Source organism: Tursiops truncatus, chromosome 12, assembly GCF_011762595.2.
Source record: "Tursiops truncatus isolate mTurTru1 chromosome 12, mTurTru1.mat.Y, whole genome shotgun sequence".
In the NCBI taxonomy this organism is placed as follows: Eukaryota; Metazoa; Chordata; class Mammalia; order Artiodactyla; family Delphinidae; genus Tursiops; species Tursiops truncatus.
In genome coordinates this window covers 7,259,124-7,277,644 of record NC_047045.1, presented here as the reverse complement: position 1 = coordinate 7,277,644, position 18,521 = coordinate 7,259,124, and the positions used below count along the sequence as shown (strand labels likewise).

The window sequence follows — 18,521 nt, the reverse complement described above, 5'->3', positions numbered from 1 at the left end:
ATCACTTGTTCCCTTAATCTCTAAATCCTCATGCTTGTTTTCACCTGCTGACTGGGCCTCCTATTATATTGTTAAGCATTCTAGTCTGGAGATTAGATCACATGTCTTTTAAAACATAATTTTCCTATCATTGTTCTGGTCTTTCTATACCCATTCATATGTAAAAGTCTTCAGTTTAATGACGGAAGTCGTGTTCAATTCCTTCTTTCTCCTCTCAAATAGCTAAAAAGCCCAGAACAGTTAAATCCATTCTTTTAACTTTCCATTTTTCCCCTGCTGATTGAATACCTAAAAGATGTGTGTATTTTGCTGGTGCTCATACAGAAAACGCACCAGTCACTCTCTGTGGCCCCAGAGGCCTCTGGCCTTAGGAGAAACCAGGAGTGAAGTCATTCCTTGTGCACCACAAAGACAAGGGGAAAAGTCAAAATTAGAGGCATCCTGAAAAATAAATGTATACATGTTCTATTACACCTTTACAATTTGTAGAGGGTTCTTAGCATTACTTAAGCTATTAATATACCCCTTTACTGATTGCAAAGAAAGGAAATATATCATTTGTCTAGTGGGTATATACTTTATATTTTAACTTTGCTAAGTGTACATGTTTCCACACATTTGTACTTAAATGTATCATGGATAACTCCTATTACAATATTAAACTACCTGTGAATTAAGGCTTGTTGAGAGGTCTTTAGGGAAGATATGTGACTGAAAGATATAAATTCAGAAGCCTACCCGTTGGTACTCCTAGAGAGCAAGGTTTTAGCATCTCCCAAGAGGCCTCACAGGGCAGTGTCTGCTGCTCTGGTGAATTTTACCAGAGTCCGAGGTCTAGCCTTTGAGCTTGCAGGCTCAGAAATCAGCTGCTGACAACACATAAAGTACAGATGCATTTCTGAGGGGCATGTGCCCTTCTCCTCCTCACTGGACTCCAGTCTCCCTCTCTGTCTCGCTTCTCCTACATGCTGAGCACACCCCTGCCTCGGGGCCTTGGCATATGCTGCTTTCCAGGTGATCACGTGCTTCACTCTCTCACTACCTTCCTGTCTCTGCTTAACTGCCCCTCGATGAGGTCAGCCCTCCCTGACCACCCTGTAAATAATGAAACACCCTCTCCTCCCTTCATACCATGTAGGATTGCCAAATACAGCAAATAAAAACACAGGTGCCCAATGAAATTTGAATGTCAGATAAAGAACAAAAATATTTTTAGTATACGTATTTCTGATGCAAGATTTGGAGCATACTTATACTAAAATGTTTTCATTATTTGTCCCACTTCAAACTTAACTGGGTGGCCACTATTTCATCTGGCACCCTCACCCACATGCTCATACTCTTGGAGGCCAGGTATGGTGGTAACTTAAAGAGGTGACACTGAAGATGGACAAGGGGGAAGGAACTGAGACACAAGAATGGACAGGATGAGGACTTTGCTGGTGGCGCAGTGGTTAAGAATCTGCCTGCCAATGCAGGGGACACGGGTTCGAGCCCTGGTCTGGGAAGATCCCACGTGCCACGGAGCAACTAAGCCCGTGCACCACAACTACTGAGCCTGCGCTCTACAGCCTGCGAGCCACAACTACAGAGCCCATGCGCCACAACTACTGAAGCCCGCATGCCTAGAGTCCGTGCTCCGCAACAAGAGAAGCCACCACAGTGAGAAGCCCACACACCGCAATGAAGAGTAGCCCCCGCTTGCCGCAACTAGAGAAAGCCTGCACCCTGTAACAAAGACCCAACGCAGCCAAAAATAAATAAATTTTTTAAAATTTTCTTGTAAAGAAAAAAGAATCAACAGGACGTGATAACAGACTGAACGTAGGGAGGAGGGGGAGATGCCTTGCTCAGCTGGGTAACAGGTGAGTTTACTGAAATGAATGCCACTAGAGGAAGAAAAGGAATTGTGACAAGGAGTGAATTCAGCTGCGGTGGAAAAGCCATGGAGTTAGAAATGTCAAGTTCAAGGTGCCATTAGGAAATATGGGTATGGAACACAAAAGAGGGGCGGGCTGTGAGGTAAATTTGGGAGTGACTGACATACAAACCATACTTAAAGCCACAGGGATGGATGGCATTACACAGGAGGTAAGGCCAGAAGGGAGGAAGGGCAACAGCTACCTCCTGAGAAATTGCAATATTTCTCTCTCTTGTCCATTTCACCTGCTTTATTTTTTCTATTTCTTCATATCCTCTGGAGTCCACATAACATATTATGGAATTATTATTACCTGTAAAATCACAGTTAAATCTGCCCAGTTTCACAGGCGTTCTATTTATCACTCTTTTTTTTATTGAGGTATATTTGATATACAATATTATATGTTTCAGGTGTACAACATAGTGATTCAAAAATTTTAAAGGTTATACTCCATTTATAGTTATTATAAAATATTGGCTGTATTTCCTGTATTGTACAGTATATCCTTGTGGTTTATTTATTTTATACATAATAATTTGTATCTCTTAATCCCCTACCCCTATCCTGCCCCTCCTTCCCTCTCCCCACTGGTAACCACTAGTTTGTTCTCTACATCTGTGAGTCTGTTTCTTTTTTGTTATATTCACTAGTTCATTTTATTTTTTAGTTCCACGTATAAGTGATAACCTACAGTATTTTTCTTTCTCTGACTTATGTCACTAAGCATAACTCCCTCCAAGTCTGTCCATGTTGCTGCAAATGGCAAAATTTCGTTCTTTTTTATGGCTGAGTAATTTTCCATTGTATATATACACATCTTCTTTGTCCATTCATCTGTTGATGGACACTTAGGTTGCTTCCATATCTTGGCTATTGTAAATAGTGCTGCTATGAACACTGGGGTGCATGTATCTTTTCAGATTAGTGTTTTTGTTTCTTTCGGGATATATATCCAGGAGTGGGATTACTGGGTCATGTAGTAGTTCTAGTTTTAGTTTTGTTTTGTTTTGTTGCAGTACGCAGGCCTCTCACTGCTGTGGCCTCTCCCGTTGCGGAGCACAGGCTCCAGACGCGCAGGCTCAGCGGCCATGGCTCATGGGCCCAGCCACTCCGCGGCATGTGGGATCTTCCCAGACCGGGGCACGAACCCGTGTCCCCTGCATCGGCAGGCAGACTCTCAACCACTGCGCCACCAGGGAAGCCCTAGTTTTAGTTTTCTGAGGAACCTCCATACGGTGCTCCACAGTGACTGCACCACCAACAGTGGTTTACATTCCCACTAACAGTGCACGAGGTTCCCTTTTCTCCACATCCTCTCCAGCATTTGTTATTGGTGGTTTTCTTGATGATGGCCACTCTGACAGGTATCACTCTTGTTTTCTAACATGCATTAGGAAAATTGTTTTCTTTACCTTTAGTGACAAAACTCATGACACAGCATTTGTCTCAAGATCAGTGTTGGGGAAGTTGAAGAGCAGTAATTTACCACAGACATAGAACTAGTTTGTTTTCTTTTCATAAATGGATCAAAATAACAGTCTTTAGGTGTTTTGCTTTTTTTTTTTTAAAGGCTGACAGACTTCCTATTGACAGAGGCCTTTCATTTAATTGTTACTAGTTGCCCTGGGGACTCCTGTACACTTCATACTTTGCTAATACATCTGATGAAGGATTACAGAGTATCCTAGGTTGGGAGAAAAACAATGGTTAACAACAAGAGGTTAGCACCTTGGACCAGAATATAACAAAAAAAAATACGGAAAAGTGACAAAACGAGAAAAAAATGGGAACACAGCTATACTAACAAAGAGGTAACGAGGGGTCACAGAACCTTCACTGCTAATTTTTTATCCAAAGCTGTTCCCCCAGAGGAGTATACCAGGTTAGGAGCTATAACCTTTATTTAATAATTGTGAAGCTTTCCTGCACTTTAAAAATTTAGGAGTTACAAAGTACATTTGTCAGCAGTAGGACTCTTATCTGGTACCATACTGAACATGAGGAATTCTTCAAAACACAAAATAAAACTCTCTATATAATAGCATACTTCGACCCTGAGTTTAAGAGTGCAGCGTGTGTCGATTAGTAAAAGCCAAATTTCAGAAGAATAGTTTTTCCTTATAATCAATAGAAAACTAGTTTAAAAGGGTGTATGTGTATAGTTTGGGGCCTAAGTTTATAATCAATTCCATCAAGACACTTAACCTGAAGTTTTACCATAAGTGAAAGGGATGACATTCTATTATCTCGTTATTGAGTCTGGCTTTTCTTGCTGCTCTTTCTTACCTTATTTTCTGTTTTTATTACTTTTGATGATAACTCAGTACTTTTGCCTTAGAACAGATTAAGGGAAATGCATGAGACATAGGAACCATTATGAGACACAAGCTTCTAACATAGAGAAAAGTTTTAAGAAAGTAATTAAAGCAAGTTTTGAGATGATCTCTGTGATGTATATTTATTAATACAACTCTCTTCCCCAGCCTCTTTTGACAACTAAACTGAAACGGCCACATTCGAATTGTTTATCTGCAGTGTGAAAATATGCAAACATGCCTTATGTCATATCTCAACATAATAGTAAAACTGATGAAAGAATATGGAATAGCTAATTCTGAATAGCTTCGAGATTTTAATATTAAAGGTATTATCGAATCCCTCCATATTACTCTTGAATTCCATCCCAACTGGCCCAACATTGCAAGCAATCATTAGGCACACCATTGAGTTAAGTAAAGCAATTAAAAGACTCGATTTATCCTTCGTGTATTTAAGTTTAACAGCAGATTGTTGACAACTTCACAGACTCCAGAGCTGAAACCCTAGCCTCTCCCTCAGATTTGTTATATTTTATTTTTAGGCTGTAATCACTTCCCTCCGGTAAATGGTTAGTGACCACAGGCACAGGTCTGCACATGAGGAAACTAAAAAGGGAACTTTGTGCTATGAATCAGACACACAAGACATGAGAATAGCCCCTGCCAGGCCCGAAATGTTATACTCTTCAATAATACTTATGACAGGGCTGTGCTGACATTTTCAATGAAAGCAAACGATACTTGCAGTTAAGCAATTTCCATGGCACGTTTAGTGTGGGCTGTTTCACAAGCATCTCCTACCAAATGCCCCGATAAAAAACAACCCTTCATTTTTTTTCTTTAGGAATTTCCCTTAGTGCTTCAGGTTACGTGAATCTTACTAGAGTTCCAATTAATTTGGAATTCACACTCTTAGGAAAATCTTTCAGAAAGATTAATTTGGTAGGGTAAATTGGGCTAGAATATATGCATTTCAGTCTTCCTGCATACAATATAACCTGATTAAAGAATTGACATAGCCAAGCTACAAGAGCAAAACATTCAGGGGAATCCCAAGATGGAGAAGTTTCAGTTACGCAAGATGATCAGTACTGTACTCAAGATCTATAGCGAACAGTACTGTATTATACACATAGAAATTTGTTACCAGAGAGGAGCTCATGCTAAGTGCTCTTACCCCTCCCAAGAACGTTATTAAAGTCTAAATAAATAAACAAATGCAACCTGGTAGTGTAAGGTGCAAGACAACCAGCTAAGAAAAAATAATAACGATAAAAAGAAATAGTTAATCATCCCAAAGGTGAGTGTTCCTCTGTTTTCCGCAAACATAGGCATTAGATTCACGTGGGGAGCTGGTTAAAGATGTAAATTACTGAATCCCACCCCATGCTGTCCCGCATCATAGGAATCTTTGGGAGTGGGACTCCAGAATCAGTACCCCAGATGATTCTTGCTCACACTGAAATTGGAAAACCATTTATGTAGATCCTTCAAATCAATGTCATCAGGAACATTTATTTATTACACACTAGCATGTGCCTAGAAACTGATTCATTCTCCTTTCAAACCAGAAAAGTCCTATCCCCTCTGATTAAGTAGCAAATTGCATTTCCTGCTACGTCTCTTAAAAGGAAGAGATGTAAAAAAGATTCAGAAGAGGGACTTCCCTGCTGGTCCAGTGGGTAAGACTCTGTGCTCCCCATACAGGGGGCATGGGGCTCGATTCCTGGTCAGGGAACTAGATCCCTCATGCATGCTGCAACTAAGAAGTCTGTGCGCCACAACTAAGAGCCTGCATGCTGCAACTAAGAACTGGCGTAGCCCAAATAAATAAATGTATATTTTTTTAATTCAGAAGAGTAGCAACATTATCAGAATAAACTCCCTGCCCTAGGGACTTCTTTTTGCCATGAGTCACGCCCGACTTTTCTGAAAAAAGATTTTCCCCCAAAAAAGTATGATAGCCACAGGATGTCATTTGTACAGTGTTAGAATATTCAAACTTTCATGTAGATTATTTTATGAAATGTAACTCCTGCCAAATTAGTAAAAAATCATAAAGACTTACAAAACACTGTGACTCAGATATGTTTTGATTTTATGAGTGCTTCAAACTCAAAAGTCTCTACTAGGGTATGTTTATACCTGTTTAGCAAAAATTCTGAAAGAAACATTCAAAAGAATAAGCACAATAAGACTCATAGTCTCAGGACACGTCATCATATGTGACCAGGGTCAGAATATATCATATGTGATCCTTTGCATAGAAGGTGAGTTGAAGTTTCTCTTTGCTCAGCAAATGGCTTTTCAATGTGTCTAGTTCAACTTTGGAATGCGAAGTACATTGAGGTCAGTAACTTAACGCATACTCAGTCTTCAAGAAGAGCCTTCCAAATTAGCCACCGGATCATTTTTAAAAATCAGAAGTGGAAGTGAATGTTTCAAATTGCCTTCAAGTCCTTTGGAAATATGTATGAGGTTGATAACTGAACAGTTGCAAATAAATATTATCTATTTAGTTCAAAAAGTGCTCTCACGACTGTTAATCTTTCGTTTGCCTCATCTGAGATACTACAAAATTGATATATAATTAAACTACATCTCCTTTTCTATTTCTTATTCTGTTTTTCACTTTTCTGTAATTAACATTAGCTATGTCCTTGGTTAATCCTAACTGAGGATGGGTTTCTATACTTACAATTTGAATAACTTGAAAAACTTCATTAAAAGGGGAAAAGGAAAAATAGACACACACAGAGATGTACATACATATTTATATTTGTAATTATCAGTGAGAGAAAGAAAAGGCTATTTAGACTCATATAATATGCATATAAAAATGTAATTTTAGACATTCTCAATGTGCAATGTGAAGGTCAATGGGGAAAACAATAAATTATTATCTATTTTGTGCTAGTAGATTGAATCTATGGCCTCTTCAACCCTAATAAGATTTATTTTAATATTTTTTTTAAAATAAAGACTATAAATAACATTTGGAGACCGGACAAGAGGTGGCCTGGATACCTGGCTTGTCCCTGCTCACCACGGAAGCGGAAGCAGGAAGCAGGAGCATCGCTGCCCAGAACCAAAGCTTCCAAGAGCCAGCGGGTCTCATGGCGCCTCAAAACCATGGGATCCAGTGGCCACAGACCTGCAACAGAACAGAATATCTGAATTGAGCTTATTGCATACAGTTCCCTTCATCATTATCTCCAGAAAATCCTCGTCACCAAAGAGAACACAATAGAATTTTACAATATATATAATTATAGAATTGGATATCTGCATATACATGTAATTAGACATTATATATTAATATATACCTTATTATGCATGAAAGCCTCTGAAAGTATTTTCAGATTAGTTCCTAATTAGTTATCAATGTCTATACAGCCTCATATAACTTAAATTTCTCTTCTAAATTTTTTTAAAGCCACGCTACTTACGATGATTTGTATATATCTTTATTTTTAATCCTGGTAAAATACGCATAACAAAGTTTACCATCTTAACCATTTTTAAGTGTACAGTTCAGTGGCATTCAGTATCTTCATGCTGTATAATCACCACCACCACCTGTCACTTTTCATCCTGCAAAACTGAAACTCTGTATCTATTAAACAGTAACTCCCCATTTCTCCCACCCCAGCCCCTGGCAACAACCATTCTGTTTTCTGTCTCTACAAATCTGACTGCTCTAGGTCACACGCACGTGGAATCACACTGTATTTATCCTCTTGTGACTTTATTCACCAGGCATATCGTCCTCGAGGTTCAACCATATTGTAGCATGTGTCAGTATTTTCTTGTTTTTTTTTTTTTTTTTTTTTTTTTTTTGCGGTACGCGGGCCTCTCACTGTTGTGGCCTCTCCCGTTAGGGAGCACAGGCTCCTGACGCGCAGGCTCAGCAGCCATGGCTCACGGGCCCAGCCGCTCCGCGGCACGTGGGATCCTCCCGGACCAGGACACGAACCCGTGTCCTCTGCATCGGCAGGCGGACTCTCAACCACTGCGCCACCAGGGAAGCCCTATGCCTTATTTCTTTTGAACTCTCTCATCCAGCTATGGTCATAATCCTCATCTGACTTTGGAAACTTATCCTAGCTCTTATTTCAAGGCCGTTGGTAACTGTTAAAGTAATTAATTCTGTTTCAATTAAGTGAACTCACAAATATGGATCTAACTTTCAGAGAGATTCTTGATTGTTTGCATTTTTAACCAAACTGATTTTTATGAGTTGATAAGTTAGCAGTATAGCACAGTGGTTAAAGCTTCATGCCTAGGTTCCACCACTCATGAATGAGTTACATGATTTCTCCAAGACTTCATTTATTCATCTGAAAACTGGGAATAATACTAGCAATAAATTGTTTAATACCTGGAAAGAGTATAGCACAGGGCATTGAATACAGTAAGTGTTCAAAAAAGTATCTGCTGTTATAATTGTTTGCTCCACATATTCATAAAAAATAATTAGTAAAAATGTAGTTATGTTTATCTATTCATCCTGAGGTTGATAGTGATGTTTGAACAATGGAGAAATGCCAAAGCATCCTAAAAATTTATGTTCATTGAAGCTTTGGTCCCTGTTTCGGCAACAAAGAACCAGACAGCTATATAGCCGTAAGCATATGAATTCACACTTGAGGTTTCCCAACTATTTCTTTGAGTCACTTAGAGGATAAAAGTACTTAACTTCAAAATGTTTGAAGAATTGATGTTATGGTTAGTTGACTAAATGTTCTAGTTACAAAAGAATTGCCATTCCACCACTCTACTGAAATGTCTCCAGCCAAGTTCAGCAAAACTTGAAAGAAGGACCCTTTTCTCTTTGCATCTAATTCAACTCTCCGTGGCATTTCCAGCAGCTGATCACGCCCTCCTTCTTGAAACCCTCACTCTCACTGGCCCCCCTGCCCTCACACTCTCTGGTATTTCCTTCTAATTCCCCTTCTTAGATCTTCTTTCTACCTGATTTCTTAATGGTGGGGTCTATGGGTCCTCCTCTCCTCTCTCTTTATAATGTCTCTTAGGTAATCTTACCAATCCTCTCGGCTTTAAGCAGTATCTGTCAGATGATGGGTCTAAAATTTACCTCTCCAGTCTAATCCTGTTCTCCTAACTTTAGACTTTGCGTCCAGCGGCCTACTCACTATTCCCTCTCAGACATCACGGAGACATCTGTAACCATATACAAATCGAATGCTTGGTTCTTAACCACACCTTGCACCTTCGCGTTCTTCCCAGTCTCCATGATTAGCCCCCATCAAAGCGCTCCAGCTAGACACCCAAGCATCGCATGGATTCTTCCACCTTCTGTACCCCCATCTCACACATCCCCATCAACAAGTCGCATCTCAAACCCACTAACCATTGCTCTCCTCTCCTCTGCCACTGGCCTAGCTCAGGTTGCCCTGGTGTCGACTCCTCCACAGCTTCCTAACTGATTCCCTATCCACGATGGGCTCCTGACCGAGTTCACTCTCTACGTAGCACTAGACAGCTTTCCTTAAAGTCAAGGTTGGATCACGTCACCCCCTATTTCTAACCCTTCAATGGTTTCCCACTGAACTTCGAATATAATCCAAAAGGCTTTCTATGGTCCAGAAGCCCTGAGTAAACTGGCTCCTACCCGCCCTCCTGCTGATGTCCTGTTCCTCAAATTCCCTCACTCTTTCCACCCTCAGGGCTTTTGCACATGCTGTTTCCTCATCCAGGAACATGCTGGGTCCTGTTCATCCTGCATCCTTCCATGTAAATGTTACTATGTGGAAGAGCCCTTCCCTGACCAGTAGACGCCCTGGCCCCTCTCTTCTCTAGCTCAGACTTTTCTGTCTGTACACATGTTTATGGCCCTCACTCAACTCTAAGCTCCTGAGGGCAGGGACTGTGTGTCTTGTCCATCACTGTATCCTGGTGCCTGGCATGGTACCTGGAAAAGCAGGACTCAGTAAATATTCTTTGAATTGCAAGGGAGGAAACTGCCAATTTGTAAATCTTGAGACACAGTGAAGTGTACTTACGTTTGAATCTGTAGTGACAATAGTTTAATCATTCAGAATTCTTAAGGCATTTCAGAATCTTATAATATTTTAAGGGTCATTGTAATGTACATCCTTTCTTTTTGTATGTTTCGAAAACGTGTTTGCTATTGGAAGTTTCCATTGTTTCAATCCTGATTAGACATGTACGCAGCTATGAGCATCTGAAAAAACTTTTTACACGGTCTCAAAAGGAAGCCTTGTTTGTGTTTAAAAAAAAAAGACACCTTTCCCAGATATTTTCCCTCTGCTGCAGGCAATTTCAGGGTTGACCCCAACAAAAGCGTCAAGGGCAAAACTTCCCTTGAGGTCTTCCTGGACCTCTCTCCCAGATCCTTCCCACAATCTCCAGATACTACCTGCTGTCCTCAGGCTGCTTCTAGCTGTTCTCCACCCACCTCTGGTGCCCTCCCTGGATTTCTCAATTCTGGGCTTTTTCCACCATCCAAAAATCTCCTTCCTCATTGAAACTTGCCTGTTTTCTCTCCTGTCCCCTCAGATCCTAGCTCATGACTATCAAGATAGTTTTACAAATGAATCTGAGCCAATGTTATCACAGTGCAATGTGTTGTTCTTTCCAGGTAGGATTTAAACTTTAACCTTCAGTACTTTACCGACTGAGTGACTGATGGAGAACCTCAGGGTAATATATGTAGTTGCTGAGGTTTCTTCGGGCCCCCAAATCACCTTTTTCCAGACTTATACAAAGATGGCTCTTGATGCATTTTAAGAAGGATACGGAGATTACCGGCAACATACTTGGTCTCCTTTTCTGAAGCAGAATTTCTTTTATATATGGTATTTTATTTAATATTCATAATAAGTTGAGAGGCACTCATGCCTGCTCCTAACATGAGCAGGGTACAGGGCAAGAGCTCTGCATTCCATATGTCTAAATATTTAAAAGTTAAAAATGAAGCTAATAAAACTGATAAGAAGTATATATTTTCTCCTTTCACCTTGACAAACTTTCACAAAGACCTAAAAGCCAAGATCACGTTCAAAATTGAACAGAGAAGGCTGCAGGGGATGCAGTGGCCTCTGGACTAGACAAAGCTCCTCCCGTACTGTTTCCCATTCCTGGTTCCATCTGCACCATGAGGGGCCTCACTCACACATGTGGGAACACGCCCGTAAGCCCAAGCTTTGTCCACAGCACCTGCAAACTTCTCTCCTTGACCACCCCTTGGGGTTAGGATCGTTCACACCAGTGACTTGGTCTGTCCCTGGGAAGATGGACCCAAGGAAGAGGTGTCCAGATCCTGCAAGATGACTAAAGGTCATTTGGTCAGGGAATGTCAGGATCTTGGATTCCCACAGCCTAGTTTAGAAGCTCTGGCTTTGGGTGGGCCGGTCCCCTTACCTCTGTGGACTCTTACCACTGAGAGCAGGTGCACAGACAGAGCAAGACCTTCTAAAATGTAGAGCCCAGAGCAGGGACCTTCTTGCCTGGTACAGACATGAAACATTAAAGCTCATAGAGAGGATCCCAGAGCCTGGGGTTCCGGTTTAGGTCTGCTTGACTAAAAATCCTCTGCTGTTACCCCATGATGTTTACTACCAGGGTGTGGGACAGACCTATCACATCCCTGTAAGCTTCCTTTTCAAATTTCAGCTAATCTCCGTCAAGATTCGAGCCAGACCCTCCACAGTTCCTTCCCAGTATGAAAGTCACTGTCGTGAGTATGCCCAGCACTGGCCGTCTTGAGCAGACAACACTCCTGGAGACCAGGAACCCTCTAAGGTCATCCAGACAGCCCTGCCTGCAGCTGGCTTCTCATTGTCTGAACAGCAAAGAGAAGTCGGCTGCCTGAAGGCTGGCCTCTGACCTCTACCAAAACCCATTATTCTCACCATCCTTTGCCAACCAGAATATCTGTGGAGACTGGTTGGGCTTAGGGAATTTTAAAGAGCCACTGTCCTTTAAACTTCTTTAATCCAGTTCTTGAAATCTTAGATGGCAACTATAAAAACTGAGAATATTTGAATTAGGACATAGATTTTTTAAATTTTCTTATTAATGTGTATTTGTGTACAGAGACCACAAAGAGGACAGAAAGAAATATTGGGAAATCTTAATCTTTCATCCCATCGACAGGATGTGGTCCTACTACGTACACTGTGGACACCAAAGCAGTGAGCCAAACAGTCCCTGGGTCACTCTGGTCAGGGAGATGGCAAACAAACAGACACATACGTCATCTTTTAGAGACAGACACTAGGAAGCAAAGGAACGCAGAATCAGTAGACAGAATGATGGAATGGGGGCTGCCTAGATAAGATGGTCGGGGGCCATCTCAAAGGAAACCAAGCCCAATCTGCCTACAGAACATGAATAATTTGATTCTATGCCATCAAACAGTTAATAATGCTCATTCTGCATCTCTGAAATTTGAATTTGGTCTTCGGTAAAGGGGCAGAGCATTAGATCTAATACCAACTAGAAAATAACATGCAAAAGATAAGTGAAAGGAGAAAATAGAAAGGCAACATTGATTCGCTTTACGTAAGCTGTTAAATGAGCAACGCATGTGGACTTTAAAAAATAGGCTTGAGTTGTTAAACGGCTGAAAGAACCCAAGTTTTCGGAACATTTATTATAAAAGGAAATGCCATGTGAGTGGGTAGAGGGTTGATTTTTAAATCAAACTTCCTTGACTACCCTCCAATGCGCCTGTACATAACTCCACCAAGGAAATCTGGCCATACTGTTATGAAGTGACACATCTTGTAAATAAGCAAAAGCAACAGGTGTTACACATCTGTTCTTTTACCAATCTTTAGAATCTATCTTTAGTGAAGCTATAGTGGAGTCTATAAACTATTGTAAAAGACTGGCTGGAAAGTCACGCCTATGCAGTTAAAAATCCAAGCCCAGAACAGGAAAAAAAGTATCCTCAAGAGCTCAGGACTCCATCCAGCATTATTTCATCATTTTGCTATTGACCGTAGTCATGAAATTGAAGTTATTCCGCGAGGTCTTTTGCAGCTTCGGCAATGTTTCTGCCCTTGTTATATTCTACAGAAACCTCCTGATTTTTATCTTTTAATTACAGGCATCATCTTGAACTTAGGAATCCAGGCTAGAAATTTCAAAATCATCTTGAATTCATTCTTCATCCCCCATATAAAATCTCTTTCAAAATCTGTCAAATCTACTTTTGAAATGGTTTTTGAATCCATACCAACCATCCTCACAAAAGCTGCCTTACTTCACTTCCCTACAATTTTGAATCTGGAAAAGTGCGACTGACTCCAATAATCTCCTCTCCCCCAGGACTGTTCCCTGGAGTTCCATCTCCCTACTGCCCAGGAATTCTGTTTCTAAAGCAAAGACCCGGCGTTCGTGTTCTGCCTTCTCAAAGCCTCCTGGTGCCTTCCATGCCCACTCCTTAGGGCAGCAGGCACTCAAGGCTGTGTTACATCAGGGCCTCCACTCATCTGACCAGGCTCATGTCCAAACAAACTCTACTCCATCAAACTATTCCCAAGCCCCAAAATGTGCCAGGCTTCTGCACATGCTGGAATGTTCTTCCAACTCTCTTCGTCTAATCTGCCCTCCACGTGTAGCTCACATGCTGTGTCCTCTGTGACGTCTGCAAGCCCCATCTCAGAATCCATTACTCACTGCCTTGTGATCCACCAGCGCTCAGGATCCAGCCCTGCTTCAGCTTGGTCTACCCTGCATCGTAGTAACTTGTGCGCGTTCTGTGTCCTCTCTATACTGAATATCTTGGCGAAAACAGGTTGTATCTGATATTTGCATTTTGTTTCAACTTGGCATTTAATAGATCCTCATTTGATCAACGTGTAGGATGAATACAGTCTAAGGCAATCCTATGTGGACTAAAATTAAGCAAATGAAAGGTTGAAGCCAAGTAACGTATTCAGATAGGGACTTAACAATTACAAAAAATATGGATGAAGTGAAGAGTTATAGAGAAATAGAGGAAAAACTACTAAAAGAAGGCTCAGGGAACATAATTTCAGTTATTTAGTGAGACCAAAAAAATACTATTGAACTTTTCTTCTTTTACCGAAAACATACTTCCTGGTTCTTAATGGATATAGTTCTCTAAAACTGATCAACACTATCACATTTCCTCAAAGTTCTGTTATTTCTCCTGTCACTTCAAAACTAGTGTCGACTTCCCAGGGGGTCACCAGGCTTAGGTTCCCCTTGAGCAGGTTTAACCAACTCTCTCCACCCTCAACAACCCGTTTCTTTTATTGACTCACTTCTCTAAAAGACAGCTGTCACCATCAACTTTCTTTCTGGATGCTATTCTCAGTTTCAACCACCATGACCGACCTATATTTTGTCAGATTTTAATTCTCTAGCTCGGCCTCCACAGGTATTTCTATATCAATGACCCAATGCTGCTTCAAATTTTAAATAAATATTGTATCTTTTTGCCTGATCTATCAACTTTTCCTGATGTTCCCATTTGGAAGCCTCTCCTAATATTCTGATCGAATAACCTTGCAATCTCAGGATTATCTTTGCTTTCTCTCCGAGAGGGATCAGAGGCGCGTTGGGCCTCACAACCTCTGCATGGATAAGAGAGGCCTATCGTTCCACTCTTTTTTTTTTTTTTTTTGATACCATGCTTGCATTTCGCATCTTTCTATCATTTCCAAATTCGACGTGCAACTTCCTCACCTGGTTATCTCGCTCGTGGCCTGCAGAATCACACCCTATCGAGCCCCTGGCCCTTCAGCTCTCCTCTCCAATCTTTCCTGGGCAGGTGCTATCTGATCTCCTCATCTCTGGTTTCACCCCAGCTTAGATTCTCCAACTTACCAGGCACATGACGGCTCACGCCCACCTCTAAGCCTCCACACGTGCCTTTCCTTCTGGCTGGAAGGTCCTCTCTCCTGCTGTGTTCTGCTAAGCCTCCTTATTCTCTGCCTCTTTAGGATATACTCCTCAACGTGGCCCACCTCAAATATTTTTTCCAGCATCCTCTCCAGGTTATATATTGCATCTCTCTAGCTCTGCTAGTTCATATTCCTGCTAATTTTTCATTCTTCACTTGAATTTGTATTAATGCTGCCAACTGGCCAGACAACCATGGTCTCTATCTGCATATCTTCTCCTGCCTTTAAACCATCCATTCTGTGTACCCACTGGGCATTGCTGTCTGCTGGGGAAAAAAATGAACCAAAATTGCAGCAGGAGAGATTAAACTGAAGGACCAGAAAGTAGATGGGAACTTTCTATTTCTGGACAATACCACGGGTTTCCATCTGTTTTAGGTGGTTTCCTTGGATGATGATGATTCAGGCACAGAGATCACGTCCCAACTGTGAGAATGAATAATCACTCTTGGTTTCCTGTCATCTTTTTGCTCTTTCTCTGACCTTTTTTTTTATCAGGTTCAGGCTCTCTCCCCTACTCTATCGCCCACCTTCTCCCTCCTTTCTCAGCAAACCCCACTTAGATTCCTGACCAGTTCTAGAGATCAGGCTGGACAACACATTATAGAAGCACCTGCCTGTAACTTTCTCCATTTTCTAACACCCGGGGAGAGAATGAACTTTCCACCCTGGGCATCACCATCCTCTTTTCCATCCTGAAGAGCTATTCCTCAGGAAGGGGTTTTAGGGACGTGTTGCACCATCTGAAGACCTAAACATCTCTTCTCTTCTGCAGGCACACGTCAAAGATCTCTACTTAGGGTCCCACCGTTTTTTCCCCATGGACCAGAAGGAGATGCTGAAAGACTGTCACTCAGTTGAAGCGGTTTATTAAATCCCTTAAAGAATGACAGTGGCACTTGTTTTGGGGCAGAAGAAGCACCATTGCTCTCTCCCTCTCTTTTTTTTTTTGTCGGGATGGGTGGGAAGGGGGCTGTTGGAGAGGTTTTATCTCCTCCGCTCCATTATCAGGCAGATACAAAACGCTTTTGCGCGTCCGGACCATCCTCCCATCTGGTTTCTCCTCGGCCCCCTCCTCCAGGCAGAAGATGGAACCAAGTAGTCTTGGAACGGGGGGGGGGGGGGGGGGGGGGGGGAGGCAGCTCAGTGGTTTCCTTTAAGCTCCCATTTCCCAGCCTCCAGCAGTGGCTCCGGTCACCAGTTCCTGGATGGTTCGATTAAAACGATGCATTTGCGGGAATCTGGGTCCTCCTCTTTTTACCCCCAGCCTGCTGTCCCCTGAGGCTGGCTGACCCTGCGATCTGGAACTCTGCTTCTCCCCACCCTCTGCCAATCCGCATCTCTGCGCCTCTGAGGCTGCTGCAGCCCTGCCGGTCCACCGGCTCGTCTGCCCACCGACTCGCCTCGCTTTTCTCCCCCTCCCTCCGTAACCGACTTGAGGCAGCTTTCGCGGCTACGCCGCGCGCCCCGGAGGAGCTGGAGAGCCCGCGGCCGCGGCAAGCTTGATTCCGGGCCAACAAACTTCTCCGGGACCCTGCAGTGCCCGCCTCCTCCCCGCGGCCGCGGCGGATCTGGCGGCGGCAGGGGACGGCGGGGACCCCGGCGCTCGGCCCGGCCTCGCGGCGCCGGCTGCGGGGCAATCAGGGCGCAGGGCCGGGCGCGCCGGGATGAGCCGGGCCGGGGAGGCCGAGTCCCGGGATCCCCGCCCGCGCCGCACCCCGGGAGCCGCGCTCGGAGAAGCAGCCTCGGGTCAGAACGGTAGGGGGGGAGGCGCCGCAACCCCGCGTCTCCCAATTTATGTCCCGTAACTGTCTCCTCGCTTCTAGACAGAAACCAAAAAATGAGCTCTAACGGCTTGAATTTCTATTGAGTGGGTTTGTTTTGCGCATTCCACCCCAGGGATCCTTGTTTCCTCTGTGTTCGGTGCCTGTTCTCACCGCATCAGCAGGGGTCCTGGTTCCGCTCTACAAACACACAGAGCCGGCAGAACCACCTAGAACTAAAGTATACAGCCCGCAGCCTGCATTATGGGAACACAGGAACACGACCTACGGTCTACGCAGCGTGCTCCAGTGGCCAGATCGTGCCAAACGTTGCGGGTCCCAGGGTTAAGCTACCTATGGGAATGCGCAATTGCAGGTGTACGTTATTTATCCACCCAAACCCACCTACGAGGGTAGCGCCGTTTTCAGATTTTCTGGAAAAGCGGATGCACGCGAAGGAGCCCGAACGCGAGCGGCGACCCGGAGCCGCGTGCGTGCGAGGGAGCGGGCGACGGGCAGGGTCGCGGCGCCGCGCACTTACCTTGACCGCGCGCGGGGCCCTCGGAGGCGCAGCGGAGACCGCGCGCGGCTGCAGCACCGCGAGCACTGAGCGCCCTGCGAGTGGGGACGGGGGACGCCTCGCTGCCCTTATTAGTCTCTCCCCGTGTGACCCTCCCACTCGACGAGGACCGAGGACTCCGCCAACTCAGGCCCAGGTTTTCCTGCATTACAGCCACGTCGCCCTACAGCCGGGAGTTATGCCTTTCGGGTTGCTGTTTTATTCGCTGGTTCCCAGATAGAAGGACGGGTGGATGCAAAGGCTTCAGAGTTTCTCACTCCTGATTGCGAAGTGTCATCAAAGTATTGCATGCGGCGAGCACGCACAGGTAGATAATTGGCTTTTTAACAGTTGAGCTAAAGAAGGACATCGTTTACGTTTCAGTTTGTGCTTTTCCGTCAGTTTAGATGAATTTGGTCAGCAGAGCCCGCCAGCCTTCTAATCAGGCTCCTGTGTACAGGCTTGCGTGACACGGTTTTGTCTCAGAGTCCACAAAACTATTTTGTGGTTTTAAATATTATATCTTTCTATGGATTGGTACTGCAGATCCTGGGTTTTGAACGCTTTGGGATCCCTTCGAACCTGTGAAGGTGACATTTTTCTGCAGATCAGTGTGTGTAGAGACAGTATATATAGACGGTATGTATGTATACTTGTAGGTATATATACATATTGTATAGACATATATACATATAGACATATATATATATATATATATATGTTTGAAAGAAAAGTAGAACCATTATAGAATTCGGAAAAGTAAGTCAGGCATTAGAAAACAGGTAACTTGGTTTAATGTTCAGTATTGCCACAATTGGCGAAATAGGATAAATTATACTATTGATCCATACTGGTGAAAATCATTAAGCTTAAAAGTTATCTTAAACCATAGCAATAGGCTTCACAAATGTCTGCGCTCACAGATCAGGAAATAAAATCAGGCTGGCAAAAAATTTTAAGTGTTAAAAAAAATTGTTAGCAGACAGCTCATTTCCACCTCATTGAAGTGAAACTGTGAAAGAGTCGACTGGT

General features: G+C 43.2%; 1 protein-coding gene across 1 annotated transcript in view; it reads right to left on the bottom strand.

Annotated features, from left to right (window-relative positions):
- COL19A1 (collagen type XIX alpha 1 chain) overlaps positions 1–17,909 on the bottom strand; it is a 327,107-nt gene extending 309,198 nt beyond the window's left edge. The window contains exons 1-2 of the mRNA XM_073789871.1: positions 17,472–17,909; positions 7,270–7,396 (exon numbers count right to left, since the gene is read on the bottom strand). Coding sequence (XP_073645972.1) covers positions 7,270–7,360 — 91 coding nt within the window. The 5' untranslated portion in view covers positions 7,361–7,396; positions 17,472–17,909. The remainder of the gene's footprint in view (positions 1–7,269; positions 7,397–17,471) is intronic.
- Positions 17,910–18,521: the final 612 nt, after the last annotated feature.